We start from the raw sequence: 19,359 nt of genomic DNA, 5'->3' as shown, positions 1-19,359 counted from the left end.
CCCCACCCCCATACGCAGTGTTTCAGCCATCCTCAGATGTATATGATACTTACTAGACGCCATGTCTCAGTTGGCTGAAAAAGAGACTCCTTGGGAATTGCTGCACCAACGCAGAGACTTGAACCCAGGGTCAACTCTCACGGGCTCTGAGGTAGTTCTTAACTTCCCTGCCTGGCCATGCCCTGCCCGCCCCATAGCCCCTAGGGTACTGGGCCACTCTGGTACCTTCAAGGAAAGAGTCAAGATGGTCAGGAGAATTTCCAGACAGTCCTTATTTGAAGATATAGAGGGACACTTGATACATAGCCGTTCTCCCTCTTTCACGCTCCTCCTTGAAGTCAGAATGGCAGGTGATGTCCACTCCCTAGGCTGTGGCAGATGGAGTTGATTCTCGTTTGACACGAGTACTCATCAGACTGTGGCAGCCGGGAATCTGACTTCGGTGCCTGGGTGGAGAGACAACAGCCCCTCCTGAGTCCTGTTCTTGAAAGCGAGGCTGCTTCTCATTGGGATCCTGCAGGAAAGTGAGGGCTTCTCCTCTTCTACTTCAAAGAGGAGTCTCCGGTTTTAGTTTGGCTTGGAAGTTAGGACTGGGTGCCGATTTCTCTGTGGAGCTAGATGGATGCCCAAGGAACATTGACATCTGGATGGCCCCTGCCATTGTGAGCATTCAAGAAATGCTTGTTTGATGATGGTGGCGATGGTGGCCTTTAATCCTGGTGTTCAGGCAGAGCTCTGAATTTGACACCAGCCTGGTTTACAGAGCAAGTTCCAGGACAGCCAGGGTACACAGAGAAACCCTGTCTCAGAGAGAGAGAGAGAGAGAGCGAGAGCGAGAGAGAGAGAGAGAGAGAGAGAGAGAGAGAGAGAGAGAGATTGATTGATTCATCTTTGAAGGATTGGGGATGTGGTTCAGTTGGTAGAGTTCTTGCCTAGTGTGCATGGTGCACCCTGGGTCCAATCTCCAGGATTGCATAAGCCTGGCATACTGTTTCATGCCATAGTCCCAACCCTTAGTAGGGTCAGAAGTTCAGGGTCATACTCAGCTACTTAAAGAATTTGAGGCTAGCCTGGCCTGAGTCTGGGCTACATTTGACTATCTTAACGTTAAGAAATCATTAAAAAACAAACAAACAAAAAACAAAAATGCAGGCGTGATAGTACAGGCTTTTAATCCCAGCACTTGAGAGGCAGAGGCACAGGCAGGCAGAAGTCTGAGTTTGAGGCCAGCTTGGTCTACAGAGGAAACTCCAGGCTAGGCAGGCTACCTCCTAGCTCCAACAGAAGCCTTTTTTCCAAGCCTCTCCTGAGCCATCCTCAGAGAGCAATTCACTGAACAGGGCTGAGCCACCCTCTACTGTTGCCTTTTAGGAATAAATGAAAAGGAAAGGGTGTAGGTTTGGGACTCTCCCAGGCTGGCACTTTTATTTTTCTTTAAAAAAAAAAAAAAAAAAAGAGGACTTTGCTGTGTAGTCGTGGCTGGAGCTTCGAGGTGAACATTATCCCAGTGCCCTGCTGGCTGGCGCATTTGGGATGTTGGAAGCCACAGTTCATTTAGAGCGCGGACTGCAGGGCAGATCTCCTGGGTTTGGGTGCTGGCTCTGGGGCTCCAGAGCTTTGCTCCTGTACTCGAGTCTAGCTTTCCCCACTTTTGGTGATGGATGGCTTCCCCGGGCAGTGTGAGGGTCCTGCGGGCTTACCCTGGGAGAGTTCAAGACCTGGAGCGGTTAGCAGAGTTCCTAAGGTAGGGTCCGTGGTGGGCAGGGAGAACTGGAGGTGTGATAGGTTGGACTAGTCCTGGAGGTGGGCAGTGTCTGGAATGTGGGGGACAAAGTGAGAAAAGGAAGGTGCACGTGTAGGCAAGGGGTGTGGCGTGCGGGGAAGGGGCTGTGGTTGGCTAGTGAGAGGATCTGTGAATGGTGGCTGTGAGAACCTGTGTGGGCGGAGGCTCGGCAGTGCCACCTTCGGATCCCAAAGGATCAGCGACTCCCTGGGAGTCGGAGGAATATTACCAGAAGCTCTGGGGAAAGTGATGAGTAACGGGCACCTGAGGCTGCCAGGCCTTCGGAATAATTGCGCAGCCTCACTGCTTCTCCTAGGCCCCGCCCCCATTCCGCTCCTGAGGGTGGGGCTTCCCTGTTGCCAGCTCCCTGGGAAGGTACAAGAGCCTATGCTGCATCACTCAGGTCTGACAGGGCAGGAGAGGTGGGCTCTTTGCCTCCATCCCTACTCTCCAGCTCCAAGACATGAGGGTGTGGCCTAGCCGATCCCTGAGGGCGGTTGCCCAGTGGGACCAGCTGCTCTTCAGGGGGCCTGAACACAGCACCTAGTACTTTCATGGATCTTCTCTTTCAGCCTTTATTAGAGGCCTGCTGGCACACCGGACCAGCCCCCTTCCAGCTGTGTCCCTTCCTCACTGTGTGACCTCAGGCAGGTGGCTTTGCTCTTCTGTCCGAAGCGAAGCTGCCATTCCTGCCAGAGAGGGTTGCTTGAATAACACGATGACCCCTCATTCTCCTGCCTTCACTAATTACTGGCTTTTCCCCCCTTTATTTTCCATATCTGCTTCTCCTAATGTCGCTGTTGCTGATTCATGGAAAAGTAAGCACAGACATTCTGGCCTTTTATCCCACGTATCTCAAGCAGCAGTAAGGGAGGATGTCATTGCGCACAGCCAGAGAATGCTTTTCTCCTGTAAAGCCTTTACAATAACCGTTCTCCAAGGCTGCTGTGACAGTGTGCAACGGGGGGAGAGGGGGAGGCTGCTTAAACAGCAAAAATTAATGGTCTCAAGTTCTGGAGGTTGGAGCCCAGGATGAAGGTTTCAGAAGACCCTTTTCACTGGACTCGTGTGGCCTTGCTGTGTGACAGCCTCCATTTCTTCTTTGTGCTTGAGACTCAGAAGCATAAGTCCCACCACAGAGACCTGATTGTTACTTATTTCTCCAAAGTCCTTACCTCCGTCTTTGCTAGGGTGGTGGCACTTAGGAGGCCAGTGTAGGAATTTGGGGGGTAGGGTGGGACAATTGAGTTGTTATCAGTGCTGCAGAGGTGCTCGGTCAGTATAGTTCTTGCCTAGCAAGCGTGAGGACCTGAGTTCAGTCATCAGAACTCAGGAGAAAAATCTGGATGTGTGGTGTGTGTCTGTAAAGACGGGGAGATCCTTAGGGTTCACTGGCGAGTCTAGCTTAACCAATGAGCTTCAAGTTCTGTGAGACACCCTGTCTCAAGAAACAAGGTGAATAGCTCCAGAGAAGTGACACCCAAGGTTGGCCTCTGGCTTCCACACACACAAGCACACATGTGCACCCTCACTGCCACCCCAGGTCAATTATTGAAAATGTTATTATCTAATGTCTAGTCTATATGCTAACTTACTAATTTTTCAATGATTTTCCCCCTCTTAAAGAGGCCACCTTTTCCCTCCCTTCCTCAGTTTCCCTTCCCTTTCTCTGTGGCTTTTGTTTTGTTCTGAGATAGAGTTTCCCTTGTGGAGCCCCGGATGTCCTGGTTCTCACTCTGTAGACCAGGCTGCCCTTGAACTCACAGAGACCCGCCTGCCTCTGCCTCCCAAGTGCTGGGATTAAAGGTGTGCGCCCCCTCTGCTCTGCACGGGAAAAGGCCCTTCTCTGTAGCCCAGGCAAATCTGGAATTCGAAATCCTCCTGCCTCATTAGCCTGAGTACTGAGGTGACGGCATGGGCCAGGGGTTACACTCTCTCATTTAAATTACATTGTGTGCAACTGTGGGTGCCATGGCCATGCTCCAGAATCAAATACACAGCAAGTGATGCAGTGGGCCAAGGTTGTCTTGTAGGGTCCTTGATGTGACCTGTATATCCAGGCTACTTATGTCTGTCATTTGGAAAGGTTAGCAGATGATTTAAAGTTAGGTTCTGTGTGGACCAGCACTGATTGTTTGCAAAGCTGACAGGACAAACTCAATGACATGCCACCTATCTCTTTCTGGGAGGAATAGGGGCAGTGACCATTCTGAGGCTTGTTAGCTGTGGGGACTTTTTTCTCTCAATTTGTAGAAACTGGACTCCATTTGCTCTTGGGAATTAAAAGTGGGTCTGACACTGGGTATGTGGATGCTTGTCTGCAGTCCTAGCACTCGAGGGCCCCGAGGAAGGAAGCCCACTTGGACTATACAATGAATTCTAGGCCAGCCTTGGCTACATAGTGAGACTTCGTGTGAAAAAAAAAAAAAAGGGCCTGTCATTGTCATTCTGTTCTGGGCACCAAGATCATAATCCAACTCCTCCTTCCTCAGCACACCCCTCTGGAATGCTGGCGCATGTGGCAGAGACACTAAAACCCCACCTCTGCCCAAAATAGCATTGGGACAGGGCCAGCACAGCTTTAGCCTCTGAACAGACCAAAAAAAAAAAAAAAAAAACCTGGCTTCCAGTAAGGTTTGGAATTTAGAACTTTGAACCCTGTTGTTGTCATGTGGCCATTTTAAATTACCTTCCAACTGCCCATCCCTTTTTGGACTGCCCACATCTGGAGACTGCGGCCCACCTAGGAAGCAGGGGCAGCGGCAACTCTGATGACCCTAGTGGTGCTGTAGCCCCTCGGTGACTGAAGACTGGGGCTTCAGAGAGGCTCCAAAGGTAATCTGAAGGACTTGGTGGCATGTGTGGAGGGCTCAGACGCCTCTCCAGAGGGCCTGCCAGTTCTGTACCCAGCCTGGAAGGATGGTGTCACTGTCCATGAGAAACACAAAGCCTGTGGAAGCCCCAGGCAGCTACTATGTGTGCTCCCCAGACCGTGTGGGATGTTTTCAACCAAGAGGAATTTTAAAGTAGATTCTGTACGAAATATTTCATTTACCCCCAGGTGCAGGCCTACTCAGCAGCCCGTGACTGTCAACAGAGGATGTCTGTGCTGACCTCCTCCTGCATGTGCCATTGACAGGTAGGTGTACCCCTCAAATATTTCCAGAGGAGCTAGCTGTCCTAGAAGGCACAGGATTATACTCACATGTCACAGGTCGCTTTTGCTGATGATATGGGGCTCTTATGCTGGGCATTTGCCATTTGAGGCAGAAGGGGAGCGAAGCTATACTGGTCTCAGGATGCTTGGGATAAAGTGAAGAGGAATGCATGACAAAGCTGCCTTTATTTGCTTTTTTTTTTTTTTCCTAGAGAACAGAGGCCAGCAGGATGGCTCTGCAGGTCAAGGGGCTTACCTCCAAAGCCTGCCAACCTGCGTTCCAGCCCTGGGGACCCACATAGTGCAAGGGGAGAAGTGACTCCTGTAGTTGTCCTCTGACACACACACACACACACAAATAAAAATTAACACATCTTAGAGAGAGAAAGAGAGCACTCACAAGTGAGCGAGGCCTGAAGCCCTCCCTCTGGGATGGCTATTGCTGAGACACGAAGCAACGATCTCCTGGTCTGTGCTACTAGGGCCGTCATAGCTGCCAAGACAACAGAGAAGGCTTTTATTGGATTGGCCCAGGACTCTGTTCGGTCTAGTAGCTGGCACCATCAGCATAGTGTCTCGTGTGCTGCCTGGCTGACCCTGGAGGTGGAGAGGGGGTGCACTGTGACCACCTTTGGGCTGCTGGGGAAATGTAGCCCTGGCTGTTGCTCAGGGCGCTCTAGGCTCCACCTACACCTGTGGCTTATTTGAGTCTTTCTTAGCAAAAGTTTGAGCCAGAATCAGCTGTCAGGTTCCTAGACTAATTCTGTTCAAGTATTAAACAGGTTTTTTGGTTGTTATTTATTTTGAACTCCTCCCCTGACTTTCTTTTGAGACCGGATCGATGTAACCGTAGCTGCCCTGGAACTCGCTCTGTAGTCCAGGCTAAAAGGCGTGCCACTAAGCCTGGCTTTGTATTTATTTATTTATTTGTTGTTTTTCAAGACAAGGTTTCTCTGTAGCTTTGGAGCCTGTACAAGCCTGTCCTGGAACTAGCTCTTGTAGACCAGGCTGGCCTCAAACTCACATATATCCACCTGCCTCTGCCTCCTGAGTGCCAGGATTAAACGTGTGCTCCATCATTGCCTGGCTGTTTTAATTTTTTTAAACAAGGTCTCATATACCCCAGGATAGCCTCCAACTTTCTGTGTAGCAGAGGGGACATTAAACTTTCTTTGCACCATTTTATTTGTGTGTGTGTGTGTGTGTGTGTGTGTGTGTGTGTGTGTGTGTGTGGTGATTGTGTTGCCAGGATATATGTATTTGCTTGCCTGGTACCTGCAGTGGTCAGAAAGGGGTGTCTGATCCTCTGGAACTGGAGTTAGGGATGATTGTGAGCCACCCACCATGAGAGTGCTGGAAACCAAACCCAGGTCTGCAGGAAAAGCAGCCAGTGTTCTTAACTGCTGAGCCATGTCTCCAGTCCCAGACTTTGGCCTGTGATTGCCCTGCTGGGATTATAGACACAATCACTACAGCCCTGGTGTCTCCTTTTAAAATAGCCAGATTCCCAGGACTTTGCAAAAACACGCGGGGATATCCTGTGTGCCCTCCCGCAGCTTGCCTAATGCAGCACATCTGCCAGACGACAGCCTAGAGAGCCAGAGTGCGCCCCCACCTGGCAGAGCGGTGACTTTTCAGACAGATTGACTTTTCTTTGTCTGATTTAAAGTGAAATAGTTTGCAGAAGAACATCAGGAGTGATGTCTGTCGTGTCTGGAGGGATGTCTGTCACACGTGGAGGGATGTCTGCCGTGTGTGGAGGGATGTCATGTGTGGAGGGAAGTCTGTCGTGTGTGAAGGCATGCCTGTCACCCTTAGAGAGGGACCTATCTCCTCTGCCTAGTACTTTTAGAACATCTGAGTTTGCTTTTCCTATGAGTGTGTCATTTACTATAGCAGCAAAGCTAATTTTCCTACCCCATGACATCTGTCACCCAGATACACTGCTGTTGACACATTGGCGACCTCTTCCATCCTGCTTCCTGGGTGAGTCTTCTGTCATTGCTCAGATGTTCCTGAAGGTAGTCCCACTTGTGCTGCCTTTGATATATGACCTGCAGTTGAGCGTCTCCGCTGAGACTGCAGCTTCAGGACGCTCATCTGCCTTTGGGCTCCTTAGAAGACAGCCCTGCCTGTTCAGAGAAGGCAGTTTTGAAAGCCAGCCATTCCTCTGCCTGCCCAGTTGGTGGAGTAGATCACAGACACGAATCTCCAACAGCTCCCATGGGTCTGGACAGGGTGGTGTGCAGTTCCTGAGGGATTGGCATGATTCCAGTGTCTCCCCACCAGTGAACCTAAGCCTCGTAGCCAGCCAGCATTGTTCAGAATGCTGTCTGTCAAGCCGTGTGCCAGCCCTGCCCTGATACCCTTTAATTCTGTGAATCATCATACCAACCCAGTGAGACAGCTGTTTTCTCCTCAGACTAAGAAAGGGAGGCCCAGGGAGGTGAAGCAGCTTGCTGGGTTACCAGCTGCTATGAGGTGGAGCTGGGATTGCAACCAGCCATGCCAGTAACCTCTTGTCCCCTGTGGTGTCATTGATTGTGTGTGTCGGGTGCCTCTAACCTGCTGTGTCTCCTTACAGGGGAGCCTGGGCCAGAATGGGAGATGCCAGAGACATCTGCCCTCACCTTGACTCCATAGGGGAGGTGACCAAAGAGGACTTGCTGCTTAAGTCTCAGGTAGAGGAACAGTCCTCAGGAATTGGGGTTCAGCCTTGGGCTGCTATGGCCTTGGGGAGACTTTGTGAGGCAGGGCAGCATTGCCCTGCCCCCAGCTCTGCATAGCCTTCTGTGTGTAATGGCCCTGCTGGCATCTGCTTGAGAGCTTTCTTCCAGGCCTTGGGTTCTGCTGCCATTAATCAGTTTAGATCAAGCCCCTGAGACTCACTAATGGCACCATCCATTCCCACTGGGTGCACAGCCTTCAGAAGGAAAGGATGGGCATACAGAGGTGGTTCTTGTTTTTTCTTCTGGCGCTCTGGACAAGTGCAGAACAGCTTAGCCACACCCTAGCCTCTCATACGCTCTCACAGATGTGCCCCTAGCTTGCTCGGGGTTCCTGCAGGGGAAGATGAGCTTCTTCCCTGAGTGACATGTAGTCATGTCATCTGGTTGTTGATGTGAAATTCCGTAAGAAGACTGCATGGACTGAGGGTGTGGCTCCATGCCTGGGCGCAAGCAAGGCCCTGGGTTGTCAGGTGTGTGTACTTCTTTGATCCCAGCACCTGGGAGGCAGAGGCAGGAGGATCTCTGTGAGTTCCAGGTCAGCCTGGTCTACAGAGTGAGTTCCAGGACAGCTAGGACCTCACCTCACTCAGATGAAAGTGCCCACAGGCCCCAATGTAGGTAGTAGGTTGGGAAAGGAAGGCCTCTGAAGTCAAGGGAGTGAGCAGCGGCTGGTAGAGAGGAGTTCCTGTGTTTTACTCCCTTGGCCGCTTACACCTTTCTCTCTTCCCTCCCTCCCTCTCTCAGGGAACCTGCCAGTCCTGTGGTGTTGCTGGACCTAACCTATGGGCCTGCCTCCAGGTAAAGAATCCTCATGAGTCTGAACTCTGGCCTGGGAGTACCTAGCCTCGATGCTACAAGTTCAGGCCCCAGGGACAGTCCCTGGGATGGCTACTCGGGCTGAAAACATCAAGCTGGAGGAGGCTCTGGGCCAATGATTCTGTCTCCACGAACTCTTCTTTTGTGGAGTCTTGCTGGTCAGACTTCCTAGCCAGGCCTGACTTCACTGTGTGGTCCACTGCCCACAGGCCCTGTCGTGGGGACAGGGTAGAATAACCAGACGGATGCCGTTCCTTGTTAGCATCCAGGGAGTCCCTCAGTGCTGTGATTGTTGTCATCAGAGAGTAGAAGTGGGTAGTTGTGGTGGCACATCCTGGTCTAGATAGCTAGTTTTAGGATAGCCTGAGCTACATGAACTTTGTCTCAAAGAAAAAAGAATAAAGGTAGATGATGTATCAAGATATGCCACTTTTCTCTGGGGTGTAGAATTTCAAGTAATTTCCATTTTTCTCTGTATTACAAGTAATAGTCAAATATTCTATAAATATGGGGTAGATTTTATAATCATGCTCAAAAGTGTTATTTAAATTTTCTCAAAAGTCCATGTATGGTAATGCACCTCTTTAATTTCACCACTCAGAAAGCAGAGGCAGGAGGATTTCTGTGAGTTCAAGGCTAACCTCGTCTACACAGTATACACTAGACAGCCAGGGCTAAATAGAGAGACCCTTGTTGTTGTTTTTTTATTTATTTATTATGTATACAGTATACAATATTCTGTCTGTGTGTGTCTGCAAACCAGAAGAGGGCAGCAGACCTCATTACAGATGGTTGTGAGCCACCATGCGGTTGCCGGGAATTGAACTCAGGATCTTTGGAAGAGCAGGCAATGCTCTTAACCACTGAGCCATCTCTCCAGCCCGAGACCCCTGTTTTTTAAAAAACAAATACCCCCTCTTTTTTTTTTTGAGACAGGGTTTCTCTGTGCTACAACTCCTTTGTTAGCTTCAAAATCAGAGGTCCACCTGCCTCTGCCTCCCAAGTGCTGAGATTACAGGCGTGTAACCCAGCCCTCTAAATTTCCCATTTATTGATTGATTGATTGATTGATTGATTGATTGATTGATTGATTGATTGTCAGGATCTCTCTACACAGTCCTGGCTGTCCTGGAACTCACTCTCTAGATCAGGCTGGCCTCATACTCATAGAGATTTACCCTCCTCTGCCTCCCAAATGCCTCCCAAAGGCGTGCACCACCACACTCAGAAAAATAAATCTTAAACAAAATGACTGCAGCATACTGGGTGTGATAATGCAGACTGTACTCTAGCATGCAAGAGCCAAGGCAGGAAGATTGTCACAGGTTTGCTTTCAGCCTGGTCTGCATAGCCACCCGGGTTATCTGGCCTGCCTGTCACCAGCAGAAACAAAAGAATAAGTCTGTGCAGAAGTTCTAGGACCCCAGAGGGACCCTGACCTGTCACTCAGAAATGAGCAGGATTGTAGTCCACCGGGTACCCAGGAGACAGCCAGAAGGGCTGACAGAGACGTGCTCCTGCTTCATGGGAACCCCAGGCCCTCCAGAGGACAGATGTGGGAGCCTGATACAGCATTGGTGTGCTTTGACCATGGCCTTCAGGTCATTCCTAGACTATCTGTCCATGACACCAGGTACTCCTGGAGAAGGGGGACTGTGGTGGCTGACTTCCAAACTGGGGTAAAGGCCTATGAAGGAGACTCTGAAGCTGGGTTTGCAGGGAAGGTGGTTCTGGGAGAGTCAAAAGTGAGGCAAAAGGTGGGTCAGAGGTGAGCTGACCCGGTTATGGGACATTGGGTTAGTGCTGGACTCCGGCTGTTGCCACCCTGTATTTTGAATACCCCATGCCCATTCAGTGTCCCTTGTTCCTTGCTCATGAAGTAAAGGGACAAGCACTGGCCCCAGCATCTGGGCACAGTGTCTACTTAACTCAGTGAAGGGCCATTTATTTTGGTGGCCACACTCATCTTTGATTACTAGACTTTTGTTATTTTGGGATGGGAGCTCCTCAGTCACATGTTGGATAGCACCAAGTCACACTGCCTTGGGGTAGCTAGAGTTACTGTGCTGACACTGGCTCTCTCTCCAGGTCACCTGCCCCTATGTTGGCTGTGGAGAGTCCTTTGCTGACCACAGCACCATTCATGCACAGGTGGGTGTGGGGGTGGGAAAGCAGGGCACAGCCCTTGCCACGGCCTCCTGGCTTCACCTGCCCTGGGCCTCGAGAAAAGAGGGGTCGGTTCCTGCACAGTTGTTGCAGCAGGCCCAGCCTCCCACACTGGCCCTGTCTGGATGGAGGATGGGCTAGCCTCAGCTCCTGGACACTGACCAGGCCTCCTCTTCCTGGGAGGCGGGGGGCCATGTTGGGTCAGGGCACCTGCTTGGCCAAGTTGTCTTGAACCTTATTTAGGCTCTTACCCTGCAGGTGAAAAAGCACAACCTGACTGTGAACCTGACCACATTCCGGGTGTGGTGCTATGCCTGTGAGCGTGAAGTCTTCCTGGAGCAGCGCCTGGCAGTCCACCTGTCCAGCTCCTCAGCCAAGCTCTCAGAGCAGGTAGGGGTGCAGCGCTTGGCTGGTTTTTGGCAGCCATGTCCTGATGGGGCAGTGTGATCTGAGCCAGGGGGTCCAGCAGAAGTATGTGACAAGGAGCTCTGGTCAGCAAGTACTCACTGAGCCCAGTTGTGTCAGGGCCCATGTAGGGCTGTGAGAACACAGAGGAGCAGGAGCAGGGAAGACTGGGGAAGTGCATGGCTCCGTTCATGGCTCTGGGAGGGCCCAGCAGAGTCACAGGTAGTCCCTGGCAGGTCCCACACCTAAAGCGTATCCTGAGGAACCTGAGAGTAGTTACTGTGGCCTGCTCCTCTGTGGACGACCCTGTGAGAGAACAGCTCCTCCAGCAGCAGAGACTTCCTCAGGATGGCAGACTCGGCCCTGGCCTGCCTGGTACTTGGTAGGGGTCAGCAAGCCCATCTGTAAGGCTAGATTAGCAACCCTGGAAGGACAGGGAGTTATGGGGTGGTGTGGGCATGATGTGTGTGGTCTGTGGGTGTGTGCATGTGGCTCTGTTGCCTTCTTGCTGAGACGGCATGCCATAGCTAAAAGTGTCTACTGAGTACAGTGTGACTGGGAGATGTTTGTGAAGTCTTTGTTTTTAGGTTTTAAAAAGAAGGGGGTAGAAGATTGTATTTTTCTTCTGCGTGTGCAGGTGTGTTTGTGTGCATGAGTTCAGGAGCCTAAGGAGGCAAGAGGGAATTATCAGAGCCCTGGAGCTGGGGTTGCGCTTGTGAGCCTCCTGGTGTGAGTCCTCTGCAAGAGCAGTGTGTTCTCCTCCCCACTGAGATGACTCCCCGGCCCTGAAGGTTTTCAGGCTGTGACATTGTATGATGTCCTTTGTTGGTGTGTGTTAAATGGTAAAAATGTACAGAAGTGTACCACAGTTAGCAGTGCTTGCTCAGGAAACTGGGATTGTGTGGTTTTCTTCACTCCTCCCCCACCCCCAATGTCTTCTAAAGGAACACAGTTCTTACAAATTACATGTACGGCAGTTCCCAGAGATGGTCCCCAGTCTCCCCTTGCATGACACCCTTGGCTTTGTTGGGCTCACTCAGTACTGGCTATATGCTGAGGTGCTGTAATGCTTCCCCTGGGAGAAGGTGAGTGCATTCAGGTCCCCCTCTTCACCCCAATTTCCTCACATGGGTCTTTAACACAGGACTCCCCACCACCCTCCTACACTCTGAGAGCCGTCCCTATTGCTGTGGCTGACGAAGGAGAGTCTGAGTCTGAGGATGATGACCTGAAACCTCGAGGTAATGGCTGACACCAGGGGAGCCGTAGGGCAGACAGCATGGGAAGCCAGGGGCTTGTCTCTGCTGGCTCCGTCTGCCGTGGTGCAGTGAGCAGGGTGGGAGACACACAGGACGTGCTGTCCCTATAGATGTGCTCATCTCTCTCTCAGCTGCTTGAAGCTGTGTGTGTGGCCTCCTCGTCTGTGTGGTTTGGAGTGTGAGCTGGGCAGAGTAGCTAAGGGGCCCTTTTATGTGGCACACCCAACCCTGCTTAGGTGTTCTGAGCAACAGCCATGCTGACTTCTGGGAGATCTCTGGGGTGGGATACAGATTTGCCGCGGACATGGGGTGGCTAGAGCTCAGCCGAGGAGCTTGTGAGGGCCCTCTGGGCAGGGCTCTCAGTTCTTCTCCATGTTGTTTTCAGGCCTCACGGGCATGAAGAACCTGGGAAACTCCTGCTACATGAATGCTGCCCTGCAGGCCTTGTCCAATTGGTAGGTTGTCCTCTCCTGAGGGAAGGGCAGGAGCTGTCCCAGGCAAAACCCTAGAAGGAGTAGCAGTCTCCACTCTGTGCATTGCACACTGGCCATAGACATGGGATAGACGCACTTCCAAACCCCTAAACCCAGGCATGCCCAGTGACTGCCGTCCCTCACAGGACCAGGGAGGAGGAGGCATGATAGGCATAGGGGTGCTCAGCATCCCTGGTTGGGGAAGGGTGTAGCTCATTTGTGGAGAGTTGGCCTAGCATGTGCGAGTCCCTGGTTCCATCCTAATACTGAGTCCATGTGGTCTATCTGCAAGAGAGTAAGTTCATTGTATTGCTGTCTTGTGGGGAGTGTAGGCCAATGTTTACTGAAGTGAGGGGTGCAGAACCTGGCAGATGGAAAGGGAGGTTGCCAGATGGGGTGCAGGCCCATGTAGTGGCAGTCTCTACAGGGTTGTGATTGAGAGTATGTGTGTTCATTGTTTCACACACAGGAATGATAGAGCAAATTCAGCAACCTTCCCCTTTTCCTGTATACAGTTGCATGTTAACAATTAACATATAGAAAGGAGGGGAAGAGGGAACAGATTTGCATACCTAAAAAAGTCTGAGCCGGATGGTACTGGCCTTTAATCCCAGCACTTGGGAGGCAGAGGCAGGTGAATCTCTGTGAGTTCGAGGCTAGCCTGATCTACAGAGTGAGTTCCAGGACAGCCAGGGCTGTTACACAGAGAAACCCTGTCTCGAAAAACCAATCCCCCTCCACAATAAAAAAAAAGTTTGGAAGGACAGCCCCCAAAGGTTCACAGTGACAATATGGTCAATTGACATTGTTTGTATACATTTGTTTAATGTGCATGTATGTGTGTGCTCATGCATGTGAATGTATGTGTGACAGTTTCTGTAACATGTAGAAAGCAGAATTGAGGAGGTGCCCTCCCACCTGACAAGTCCTACAGAGTAGGCTCGGGGAGAGCAGGGGAACCTCTACCCCTGTTCTTTCAGAGTCCCAGTCTCAGGACCTGGGCAGGGAGCCTGGATCTGACTCAGGAGAGATGGGTGTTTGTTTCCTGGAATGGACAAGGCCTTCCTGGCTCTCAATCCTAGGGGCCCACTGTCAGCAGTTTCTCCCCAGGCAGAGGCAAGTGGATCTCAGTGAGTTTGAGGCCAGCCTGGTCTACAGAGTGAGTTCCAGTACAGCCAAGAAACTGTCCAATCTATACAGAGAAACCCTGTCTCTAGTGTGTATGTGTGAGCATAGGTGGATTTAGGTCCCAGGGATCGAACTCAGGTCACCAGGCTCAGTGACAGACACCTCTATGTGCTGAGCCATCTCTCCAGCCCTAATCTAGTTCTTTCTAAATAACACTGTTCCTTCCATTTCTCTTCTGTCCTGATTCTTTACCCCCAACCCAGCCCCCCACTCACTCAGTTCTTCCTGGAGTGTGGTGGCCTGGTACGTACAGACAAGAAGCCAGCCTTGTGCAAGAGTTACCAGAAGTTGATCTCTGAGGTCTGGCACAAGAAACGGTGAGTGTCCGAGTATGACCTTGGCTAGATGTGTGGGGCTGGACTGCTGTGCTCTCTTGGAGGAGCGCTTCCTCTGGATGGTTCCATGGCACATGAGTGCTCACAGGCAGCCTGCACTGCATCGCTAAGCTTACTAGTTCTGTTGAAGAATGGGGAGGCGGAGGTACAGAGCTGCAGGCATTATTGTTCCCAGCCACAGAGCTGGTGACCATGGAGCCTGGGTGACAGCTGTCTTGACAGATGTCTGTGCGGAGACCCACAGACCATATTGCCTAGTGTCAGGTGTCAGTTGAGGCTGTAGTTGGGGATGGAGTACTTGCACACAGAGTTTTGGGTGTTGGCCAGGCCATGGTTGTGGCAGGGTGAAGTGAACTTAAAGATGAGAAGCATGGTCTCTGGGCAAGCGGAAGGTGAGGCAGTTGCTTACAGACCCTCACTAAGTTCCTCTTTACTCCTGCTTCACATCCTGACCCAAACCTCACTTGTCTTGTTCTGGGCCTCTCGACTTTCTCCCCCTTTCCTGAAGGCCCTCCTGTCAGCCACTTGCCAGCCTCCCTTACCGAGCATGGCTGACTCTCCCTCTTCCTCTGGCCCTCCTCCCGGCAGCTGCAAAGGTTTATAGCATGCCTGCCCTGTTCCTTTTCTCTCAAACTGCACAAAAATAGTCCTCAAGCTTCCAAAAGCAAGCAAACGAAAAGAACCAATAAAAGTAAAGAAAGATAAGTGAAGCGGGGGTGGGGGGGGGGATTGAACATGCTCACAGGCACACACTAGGCCTTGAAATGGGCAGCCAGGCAGTAGTGGTGCACACCTTTAATCCCAGCACTTGGGAGACAGAAGCAGGTGGAGCTGTGTGAGTTCAAGGCCAGCCTAGTCTACGGAGTGAGTTCCTGGACAACCAGGGCTACACAGAGAAACGGTCTTGGAAAAAAAGAAGAGAGAGAAAGAAAGAGCACTCTTCCACAGGTCAGAGGTCAGAGCTTCTCTTGGTGTCCCTGGGTGCACTTCTGCCCTTTCTTCTCTGGACACCACTAGGCTCCTGAGGTGTCCTCTTTAGTGGGTACATATTGGTGATACTATTTCATTGTACTTTTGTGAAATTTTAGGTTTTTTAGCAATGGACATTGTGGGCTTGTCTCCTGGCCAGTGGGGCCAGTGGGGGTCATGGGAACTGGCCCTGTGGGTACCTGATCTGCCTTGCTCTGTTGCCACACATGGCGTAGCTCAAGGCTGGCCACCTGTGCTAGCAGGTTTGGTCTCCCCACAGGCCAAGCTATGTGGTCCCCACCAGCCTGTCCCATGGGATCAAGTTGGTCAACCCGATGTTCCGAGGCTATGCCCAGCAGGTAAGCTGTCTAGCTGCTTGGGACACTGGCCCAGCCAGAGCAGACCTCATAGCAGGCAGAAAGGCCAGGCATCTGTTGTCAGAGCTTTTCTTACTCAGGAACATGGTGTCTCCCAGTAACCTGCTGTCCTTTAGCTCCAATTTATAGACAAGGAAACTGAGGTTTAAGGGACCAAGTCACTCATGCCAGCCACACAGCAGATACGCAGCGGGGAGGGCACCCAGCCTCCTTGGATGTTTTTTATTTTTATTATTTACTACTTATTTAGTGTGCGTGCGTGTGTGCATGTCTGTGCATGCAGATGAGCGTGTGCATGTGTGTGGAGGACAGAGGTTGATGTTGGATGTATTTTGTGAATCACTCCTCACCTTACTATTTGGAGACAGGGTCACTTACCAGCCTAGAACTCACAGGCTAGACTTACTGAGCTGACAAACCCCAGGTCCTCCAGTCTTGCCTCTCTAGCTCTGGGATCATAGGTGCCACTGCGCCCCAAAGTTTATGTGGGTATGGAGAACAGACTGGGGCCTGCAGGCTTACCCTGCAAGCACTCTACACATAGAGCCCGACTTTTTCTTTTCTGGCCGGGGGTGGGGGCTTTTTTTTTTTAAGGTTCCTGCTATGTAAGTCTGGCTGTCCTGGAACTCACTATGTAGACCAGGCTGGTCTTGAACTCACACACCTGCCCCTACCTCTTTAGTGCTGAATGTTGAGATCAAAGATCACAGGTGTGCTCGACCATGACTGGCAAGAAAAACTTTTAGCTCAGAGTGTATCTTTGAGATCTACCATACATAGCATTCTGTCCAGAAAAATCACAAGTAGGCGTGGTGACAACACCCTTGGTCCCAGCACTCAGGAAGGCAGAGACAGGCAGATCTCTGTGAGTCTGAGGCCAGCCTGCTCTATAGAGTGAGTTCCAGGGCAGCCAAGAAGGAAAGGAAATCATGGAACCCAAGAATGTGCTGTATGAGTTTTCAACCCATGCCGAACCCACATGACCTGTGGTCTGGCAGGGACTCCTGGATAACCTGCAGTCAGAGCTGGACCTGGCTGGGCCACCTCTTCTGCTGCCTGTATGTTGGTTCCTCAGATGCAGTGGTGGGCACTAGAGATGCCTGCACTCTCTTGACTGCCACCCAGCTCAGGCTGGGGCCCGGGGTATGTGCTCAGATCTTTGGAGTGGGCGCCAGGCTGTCTGCCTGAGAAAGTCCATGCTGCCTCTGTACTACCTGTTCTGGGAACTGGTGACTGCAGCTGCCTGGGCTCACTGTCTACCACAAAGGGACACATTGCTCCCATGTCACAGATGAGCAAGGCTCAGAGAAGCTACACATCCAAGGTACACAGCACACAGGGCAGGAGAGGGGTAAGGGACAAGCTGAGCCTGTCCCTTACTGCAGAGTGACCTTTATTCTGGACGGTGCTGTGCTGCCCTCAGCCAGGGTAGACACCATCCCGTGTGCTGCTTGACTGCTGTGTGACATCATCTCCTCCAGCTGGGCCCAGCAGAGGCTGCTTTCCCTGCTCCTTGTACTTCCACAGATACTTCTGGTCTGAAGCCAGGCACAGCTGTAGCCTCTCTATGTGGACATAGGAGATTTTGTGCTTTCATGTGGGTTGAAAGCTTGGCAAGGGACAGAAAACTTTTTTCTTTTTCTTTTTCTTTTCTTTCTTTCTTTCTTTCTTTTTTTTTTTTTTTTTTTGAGACAGGCTTTCTCTGTATCCTATAGACCAGGTTGGCCTGGAACTCACAGAGATTCACCTACCTCTGTCTCTCAAGTGCCAGGATTAAAGGTGTGCACCACCACTGCCTGGCTAGAGCTTTTATTTTTAAAAAAAGATGTGTGTGTGTGTGTGTGTGTGTGGTGTGTGTGTGCATGTGCAAGCACTTGTGCCCGCAGAGAGGTTGGAAGACGACCTCAGGGACCATCTTTGTGAACACCGCCCACCTCCTTTGACACAGTGACTTTCACTGGTGTGGAGCTCACAGATGGTGTGGTTGAGCCTGGCTGACCAGTGAGCCCCTGGGGTGGGTCTGTCTCTCCCTCGGCAGTGCCGAGACTCCGAGTGCATGCCACCGCATCTGTTCTTGTTTTCAATGTCGATTCTGGTTCTTGAACTCAGGTCTTATGCTTGGCGTGTCAAGCACTGTGTTGAGTGAGCCATTCCCCTGATCTTGCAAGAGGAAGAAGTAGTGGGTGGTAGCTGAAGACTTGTTTTCATTCATATGCCGGCCCTCCTGATGGACAGAAACCACTTGTGTGTCCCACTGACCTCTCCTGGGGTCAGCTGGCTCTGGATGCCTGTGAGCCTGTTTCCCTCATGTGGCCCAGGAGTAGCTCAGGCCTCATCAGATTGCTGCTGGGCTCGGAGCACATGTCTTCCAGTGCCCTCAGCCCTTGAGGCCAGCTGCTGTCACCACCACCTCAGTAGGGTATCTCTGCAAGTAGGCTACCTCCCAGCTTCCTGCGGGGCTAGATTAGGTACTAGGCCCTAAAAATGACACCATCCTTCTGGGGGAAGCAACCTGATCTGTGTCCTGCCCTTGTAAGCCAGGAGAGTGGGACTCTGCTTTCAGGGCCTCTCCTCCTGCCTCTGTGTCACACACATGGTGGTGATGTGGGGGGAGTAGGAAGATGCACTGGTAGAGAAGGGATCAGCTTGGCTGCCTGGCCTGTTGGGTAGCACTGTTCAATGAAGTATTCTTAACGTCTGGCTGGCCATGTCCTATCCTTTGACCCTTCCTGGGTCCCTGACACACTGCTGACCTCTGCCCAGGGAGCAAGGAGACCTCAGTGGCTGATGTGCTGCTCATCTCTCTTCCCAAACTGTGCAGGAGCAGAGGTGAAGTTGGTTCTGTGGTTTACGCCCAGGACCCTGGCTCTTTGTGTGCTGTGTGACCTGGGAGGAGTCTCTCTGAGCCTTGAATGGTGGGGACTGCCAAGGGCCTCTTGTCTGCATAGGCGCTTGCCAGGTCCTGCTAGAGGTGGCTGGCAACCTTATGGGCAGAAGCAGCAGTGCCCATGTGGCTCTTGTGTCCCTGTAAAGCCCTAGTGACATGGCTCTGATTGCAGGACACCCAGGAGTTCCTTCGCTGCTTGATGGACCAGCTTCATGAAGAGCTCAAGGAGCCCATGGTAGCTGCTGTAACCGCACTCACTGATGCTCGGGACTCAGATTCCAGTGACACGGATGAGAGGCGTGATGGCGACCGAAGCCCATCAGAGGACGAGTTTCTGTCCTGTGACTCCAGCAGTGACAGGGGTGAGGGTGACGGGCAAGGACGTGGTGGAGGAAGCTCGAAGGCTGAGATGGAGCTGCTGATCCCAGACGAGGCTGGCCGAGCCATCTCTGAGAAGGAACGAATGAAGGACCGTAAGTTCTCCTGGGGCCAGCAGCGCACCAACTCCGAACAAGTGGATGAGGATGCTGATGTGGACACAGCCATGGCCTCCCTCGACAACCAATCCAGTGAGGCTCAGCCACCATCACCAAGGTCCACCAGCCCCTGCCGGACCCCAGGTATCAGTCAGCCAGATCACTGGTTGGGCCACTGGGAAGTCACAGCCTGTAAGCCCTGTGTCTGTTGCCTGCCTAGCTATAGGGTGGGGGAGACTCTGCCTCTGAACCCTCCTCACAGTGCCAGGATCACTGGGCTTTTATTTTTTTTTTTATTTTTTTTATTTTTTTGGTTTTTTCGAGACAGGGTTTCTCTGT

At 51.7% G+C, this 19,359-nt stretch overlaps 1 protein-coding gene across 2 annotated transcripts in view; it reads left to right on the top strand.

The window, feature by feature from the left end:
* Positions 1–19,359, top strand: part of Usp20 (ubiquitin specific peptidase 20) — a 32,589-nt gene that overhangs the window by 1,145 nt on the left and 12,085 nt on the right. Inside the window, exons 1-12 of one of the 2 annotated variants that reach the window (XM_026778372.1) lie at positions 1,660–1,744; positions 4,845–4,922; positions 6,879–6,926; positions 7,525–7,621; positions 8,414–8,467; positions 10,574–10,636; positions 10,910–11,041; positions 12,201–12,297; positions 12,701–12,770; positions 14,180–14,293; positions 15,561–15,639; positions 18,717–19,164. In XM_026778372.1, coding sequence (XP_026634173.1) covers positions 7,541–7,621; positions 8,414–8,467; positions 10,574–10,636; positions 10,910–11,041; positions 12,201–12,297; positions 12,701–12,770; positions 14,180–14,293; positions 15,561–15,639; positions 18,717–19,164 — 1,138 coding nt within the window. In that variant the 5' untranslated portion in view covers positions 1,660–1,744; positions 4,845–4,922; positions 6,879–6,926; positions 7,525–7,540. Of the gene's footprint in view, positions 1–1,659; positions 1,745–4,844; positions 4,923–6,878; positions 6,927–7,524; positions 7,622–8,413; positions 8,468–10,573; positions 10,637–10,909; positions 11,042–12,200; positions 12,298–12,700; positions 12,771–14,179; positions 14,294–15,560; positions 15,640–18,716; positions 19,165–19,359 lie in introns of those variants that run through there. The other variant, XM_005346114.2, reaches the window with a different exon arrangement.

This window comes from Microtus ochrogaster, chromosome 4 (assembly GCF_000317375.1).
Source record: "Microtus ochrogaster isolate Prairie Vole_2 chromosome 4, MicOch1.0, whole genome shotgun sequence".
NCBI classification, from domain to species: Eukaryota; Metazoa; Chordata; class Mammalia; order Rodentia; family Cricetidae; genus Microtus; species Microtus ochrogaster.
This window is presented reverse-complemented; position numbering and strand designations above follow the sequence as displayed.